The 6,708-nt window shown below is 44.7% G+C and overlaps 1 protein-coding gene across 4 annotated transcripts in view; it reads left to right on the top strand.

Annotated features, from left to right (window-relative positions):
• The first annotated feature begins 375 nt into the window (after positions 1-375).
• Clint1 (clathrin interactor 1) overlaps positions 376-6,708 on the top strand; it is a 52,610-nt gene continuing 46,277 nt past the window's right edge. For 2 of the 4 annotated variants that reach the window (XM_021651424.2, XM_021651422.2), the window contains exon 1: positions 378-622. In XM_021651424.2, coding sequence (XP_021507099.1) covers positions 582-622 — 41 coding nt within the window. In that variant the 5' untranslated portion in view covers positions 378-581. Of the gene's footprint in view, positions 623-6,708 lie in introns of all 4 variants that reach the window. The other 2 variants (XM_021651423.2, XM_060363811.1) reach the window with 2 other exon arrangements.

Below are 6,708 nucleotides of genomic sequence, written 5' to 3'. Positions count from 1 at the left end.
AATCATTGCATTATAGAACTGGAGTGCGAAAGGATATAGAATACAATTCTTCACTGGTCAGGGCCGGAACCCCGGGAGCTCAGTGGTGTAGACTTCTGAATATTTAGAAACAAATGCAGAGACACGTGCATAAAAGAAGAACACGCACGCCAATCACACTCTGTGATCAAGCTTAACATCGGCACTGTACATCTGAAGAAGGTGAGCATGAGTAAGTCTTGCAACAGTCGTTGTGATGGCAATCACCTGAAAGCTCTGTGTCAGAGGTCCCCAAACCGCTGGCATCTCAACCCGCCCATGTTCCGAGAAACGCAGGGCGCGGACTACAATTCCCGGCGTGCAGCGCGAGGCGCGGGCGGAAAGCCGGCCACTTCCGCCCCACGCAGCGCCGGTGCGGCCGCGTCTCGACGTGTCACCGGCGGTGCCGTGGCTGTGGCCGGGAGAAGGAGCTCCAGTGAGGGAGAGTTCGCGGCAGTGGGTGGCGGCGGCGACCCGGACCTGGATCAGCTCCGGAGCGCAGGCCTCCCGGGGTCCGTAGGGAGTGGCGGCGGGCGGCGGCGGGCCGAGCCGCGCGGGGCGCGATGCTGAACATGTGGAAGGTGCGGGAGCTGGTGGACAAAGCGTGAGTATCAGGGGACAGTTGCGGCCGGGGCCGCGGCGGAGGCGGGGAGCGTGCGCATGGTGGTCCAGCGCGCGGGGGCACGCGGCACGCCCCCCCGCCCTGCGGCCTGGTGATGGCGGCGGCCGCTGCGGGCCTGGGCCTTGGTCCCTGAACCTTCCGCGGCGCAAAACCCCCTCCCTGCTCCGGTCCCTGCTCCCTGGGACGTCCTCACCATACCCGTACCCCGCGCCCGGCAGGCGGATGCTTTGACTGTACCCAGCCTGGAGTTTGGCCTCCTGGACACCAGTCTGGACTTGGGGGCGAGGGGACGCGGTTGTACCAGTCCCTGGTACCTCAGAGGGTGTAACTCAGAGACACCCTAGGCCTGGCCGAGTATGCCCTTTACCTTGTTAGACTCCTTCTAATTTCTAGTGAACCTCCAGGGGAGTGAGTGGGAGGTGTAACAAGTGGTCATTGTGGACAGGCTGGAGTTGCCCAAGAGGAGACTCACCCTTTGGGTTTTTCACACTAAGTGAAAGCGGATGACCAGACAACTTTTCGTGATTGTTTTTCTCAAACTTTGCCGCTATCCGTTTCGGGTGGATCGTGTTTTCCATTTGTTTTCACTAAGACATCATTTAAATAAAAATTCCTCTAAAGGAAAGAAAGGCCAAGTTTATATCCTGTTGACCTACATTTAACTCCTTTCAGACCCACATAACTCTGGTGCCTTTAGTAACACTGAGAAACCCCTAACACTAAAGTTGAGGATATCGAATATAACACTAGGTCTTCTAGGTCACCAGGAAATACAAGTTTAAATATTTAACCAGCCCTCTTCCTTTTGGGTTTTTGTTGATTATGCAATAAGTGTGGTAAGAAAACAGTTCTTTGAACCACCCACCTAACCTGAAACCAGGAAGTGCAGAAGCTCTTCTTGACCCCAGAAAACAACATACTTCAAAGCAACTTGGATAATGCGTCAGATGGAACCAAAGGGTACTTTCAGATTTGCTTCGCCACCAAGAAGTCCGTCCATCATGTTCTTAAAGAGTACTGTTTTCAGAGCCGAAATAGCTGGGTTCTTAACCTTGTAGTACTCCTGTCTTCTCTGGTTTTCAGTGAAGATAATCAGGCTCCTCTGAGGCCGTGAAGATGAAGGGCCAAGGGCTTCCATTTCATGTGATTCCTTGTAACACAACACATTCGTGTCCTTGTGTTTCTGAAAGAGAACAGTTATCCAACCTTGAATTGAGGCAAACCTCGCTGAGAAGCTGCAAGGCTGAAAAGGTTTTGCTTTAGTGGTTTTTATTCATTTTTCCATCAAGTGTTCAGAAATTTACATGGGACCATTTCAGTATTTCTCTTTGGCTTGCCAAAGAAAAAAAATCATTTCCAGATCCATGGGTGTTTTCAGTATATCATATCAGAAGTAGAGTACCAACTTAGTTTAAAAGTTGAAAGAAGTCTACAAAACTACCACACTTCCACTTCCAAGTCAGAGGATAGCCGGAGGAAATTACTAAGAAGCTCACTCTCAGTCCTCCCCCTGATACTGCAGGGTTTGAAGGGATAGGGAAACATGTCTCCTATCTTTCTTGTTCCTGCCCAGCATGGATTACAGCCTTGAGCCAATTTACTCAAGGATCTGGAAGGATGTTGCCACCAAGAACTTTTCCCAAGCCCTTGTGTGTAGCTGACCCACTGAAACCAAAACAGGTGACAGCTTTACTGATCAGCATTTGACTTTCATCTTCAGCTGGCAGGAAGAAAAATTGTTTAAAGTCTGAGCATTGTACAGAAGCACGTACCGTTACACCATATGCTTTAAAAAGCACGATGGGGTGAAACAGTCATAGAACGGCTGATTGGTTTATTTAGAGGGTTGCCATTAGGAGGTAATAGACAGAGGGGGAACTGGTCAAGTGGTTAATATGGCTGCCCTGGTAGCCAGATTACCAGAATATGGTAGGAATAAGGAGTTCAGGTTCTGGTACTGCCTCTGACCAGCTCTGTATAATTTTAAGAAGCCTGAAGTTTGGAGTCAAAAGTGCAGGGAATCTTATGACTCCAAACTACAGGTTTCTTATTTGTAAAATGGTGGGCCTGGGCTAAATACAATTTTAGATTCATTGAGTATTTGACAAAATAAATTTCCGTCAAGGAAACAATAACTATAACAAGTATTTTACAGTGGCATTCAAGTTGTACTCGAGAGACAATTGAGTTTGAAAAGAGTGGGTTTGTTTGTTTGTTTTTAAATGGTGATCAAAGAAGCCTGGAGAGATGGCTTTTCTATTAAGATTATGTATTGCCCTTCTGGAGGACCAGAATATAATTCCCAGCACCAATGTCAGACAGTTCACAATCACCTAAAACTCCAGTTCCAGGTAATCCTCTGGCCTCCGTGAGTGCCCCACCTCACACACAGTCATGTTACACGCACACACACACACACACACACACACACACACACACGGCTAACAGTGAGATAAATCTTTTTTAAATGGTTATCAAAGGTTGAGGCTGTAACTGAGTGGTGAAACACTTCCTTATACAGCATGTATACGGCCTTGGGTTCAAGCCCAGTGCTGGGGGCAGCAAGTTAACTTTCTTAAAAGTTACACGTGGTAGCACATACCTGTAATCCCAGCACTTGGGGGGTAGATGCAAGATCAGGAGTTAGGGTCACTCTGTTATGTAGATGCTTTGAGGCCAGGTGGGATAAGGAAGATCTGTGTCGGGGCAGGGGGGTCTGAGAATGAGTGATACAGCTCAATGGTAGAGTGCTTGCCTGGGATGTGGAAGTCCTGGGTACTACAAAGTATAGCCAAAAAAGATGGCAAATAAATGTTATACTTAAATGTTTGAAGTGATCAATAAGTACAGCTCATGACTCAGGAAAAGGAAGACTTTTAGCATGTATCCACTAGCAAATGTGACTTATTTCAAAAATATAAATGTGCCCTTTCCAAAGTTTCCGTTCCCTAATGAAGCTCTTGGGTTCTCTGTGGTGGCAGTGCTCAAAAATAAGGAGAGATTTCAGACGCCGGCCCTTGATAGTTGGAAGCCTTCTTCTGGGAAGTCAGGGGACAATCCCTCTGAGGTTGTTCTCCTGGTGGTATAAGATGGCCAGCCAGCGCGTGGGGCACTCACTTCCTCCCCTCTTGTCTAGTTGCTCACAAGGCAGCTGTGGCAGGAAGGGATAAGTGAAGGAACTTCCAGCTGCAGTTAGCTAAGTGTTATCTCTGAGCTGAATTCAAAACCATAATAAATGGGGTACGTTTGTAATCTGTAGTCCCATACAAGGTATGAATTGAAAGTTCTGTAGCCCTAGTATGTTCTCTGGGGAATCTGGCACAAGTGACATGCATGGTTCTGGTGATGAGACGCTGAAACGATACTGGCTCTGCAAGCCAATTCCCCTTCTCTTTCCTTACAGGGAACCGTGTATTCCACCAGCAGCTCTTTCCTAGCATAGTTGTTTAAACTCCTGGCTGTGTCAGGTCAAGGCACCTGGCAGCAGACAGCCCATTTCAAGTTATTCTCTCAACTAGAGCCCGCCACACGCCCTTATGTATTTTCGTCACCCTTCATGTTTGTTTTTAGTTCCTAAATGTTTACTAGTGTGATAGAACTGTGTGCACTGTTGTTGTAGTCTGCCTGGCTCCTTGGGGAAGCTTCACTCTTCAGAGGAGAGCATCTTCAGTTGTTGGAATAGATCACACAGTTCTTGTGTCTGCGGAACTCATATAGTGCAGTCCATGCTTGGCAAAGAGCTTTGCAATGTGCACACTCTTGGTTCTACTTTCCTTTCACACACGCCCCCCCACCCCCACCCTCATCTTGTTTTACCCTGTCTTGTCAGTAAGTCTTTATTCAGTACTTGGAACTTGAAATCAAAGATGAGAAGGTGATTGTCAGCTCTGATCTTCTGAGAACAACTGCTCCGGACCAGTTGTTGAGAATTCTTGTGCTGAGACAATGAATTAGTTATTCTCTCTTCTGGTAACAGAATACAAGTAGGTATTAAGAATTTAATTCCCGAGAAAGATGAGTTAGTTTCCCTTCTGCCAGCATTTCATCAGGTAATTTTTGGACGTGTAAGCTGGTGTGTTTATCACTGCTATTTGGGGTACTTCTTAAAAGCCCTTGCCTGTCCATACCTTTTCGTGTGTCCTTTAGTTATAGTTTACAAGTAGCTTTTGTGTGATTACTAATGTCCACTAAAGGTACTTGGCCGTTTTTGTCTTAAGTACCACTTTACTAGTCGTATTTCTAGTTCTTGCACTATGGCTCCACAGTTTTATGTGTACGCGCACTATGAGCACATGTGTTCCTGTACTATTTTCATATTCCTTTATGATAGTTAATATTCCTTTAAGAAAAAAATTAAAAATGGCAGCTTAGTTGGTAAAGTGCTTAATATTTAGGAAGCCATATTTGAAATTTTGTGCAATAAAAGCTAAAAAATATGTGCCAGTGTATAGGCCTGGATTTGAAAATAAATTAATAAGCTTCTAGAAGATTTTAAAAGTTATTATCAGTTGATAGAGTCAAGCTCCAGTTTGAGGGAGCAAGACTGTATCCTAGAGTGGAAGTACATTTTTTTGACTTCTAGTGTTTGTATAAGTTACTTAACTTACCAAGGCTACATATTACATACTCCTATCACATCCTCTGAACTTTTTTTCGCTTAGCCTACTTCTGTGTGTTTATTGGTCTTTGCTAGCCAAAGGGACTTCCCACCAAATTCAGGTATCTCTAGGTAGTGCTTACTGAATCTGGAAGCCACTGATGGATCAGATTAGACATGGAGTGAAATCTTAGGGTCACTGCTGAGAAACAGTACTTGTGGATGTTAGAGCAGCACTTCTGATGTCTCCACTTGGAAAATGAAATGGTCATTTGAGTTACAGGCTCATGGTTGTTTAGCATGAAACCTTTTAAAAATGTTTGATATCTGACACCTTCTTGGGAAATCTGTTATTATTCTTTTGTTTTGGTAATCATAACATTAAGGAAATTGAGTACAGTAAAAGAATAAAGATACGATAGATGATTTGCCAGCATGTAAGACCTGTGACCTAATGACGAATGCATTGTTTATAATGGGCTTTGTAAAAATATTTATTTTTATATTATGTATATGCGTATTTGCATATATGTGTGTGTACTGCTTGTATACAGTTCCTGTGGAGGCCAGAAGGAGGCAGATTCTCTAGAACTGGAGCTAGAAACTAATGTGAACTGCCACTTGGGTGCTGAGAACCAAATCCAGGTCTGCTGCAAGAACAGCAAGTACTGTTAGGCTCTAACCATCTCTCCAGCCGTCCAGTGGGCACTCTTTTTTTTAACACGTTTTACTTTCTTTCACTGTTTTGTTTTTACTTTTCTTTTTTGTTTATTCTTGAGAGGGTCTTGGTAGGCTGGAACTTGCTATGTAGTATATGGTGGCCTCGATAAGTCTCAATCCTTTCGCCTCATTTTCCCTCTACCCTGAGTGCTGGCATTATGGGTTTACACCATCATGCTCAGCCTTTTGTCCTAAACACTGCTGTGCATGCATTGTGTTATTTTTACCAAATCATGGATGCTTTTACTTGAATATTGTGAAGCATATTGCAGAATATTCTTTCGGAAGACATATTGAAGACTCAAGCGTTTGGAAAGACATGCTGCAGTTTCCACCTGCCAGTTCGGCAGTGCCATTCAGCTTGTTTTGTATTTCCCTAAGATTTTAAAAATATTGCTAATGTAAAACATTTTATTTAAAACATAAAAAGATTTTATGAATGCCAGTTGGAACCAGCACTTCATCCTTAAACTGGGCAACAAGATACCTCTCAAGTACTTTTTGCTTATCTGAACATGTGTGCTGCAATAATGTGGACTTAGAGGTCAGAGGGCATTGGAGCCCTGGAACTGAAATTACAGGTGGCTGTGATCTGATAGAGTACTGGGAACCAGCTCTGATTCTTTGCAAGAGCAAGTGATTTTAAGCTAGTGTTCCCTCTCTCTCTTCCCATCCCCAAAACATGATCTCTTGACAGTGAACAAGTAGCATATGTAAACAAAACTCACTAGAGAAAGGGTTTTCCAGGTCT

This window comes from Meriones unguiculatus, chromosome 11, assembly GCF_030254825.1.
Source record: "Meriones unguiculatus strain TT.TT164.6M chromosome 11, Bangor_MerUng_6.1, whole genome shotgun sequence".
Classification (NCBI taxonomy): Eukaryota; Metazoa; Chordata; class Mammalia; order Rodentia; family Muridae; genus Meriones; species Meriones unguiculatus.
Note: the sequence above shows the minus strand (reverse complement) of the source record. Positions and strands in the feature narration are given on the sequence as shown.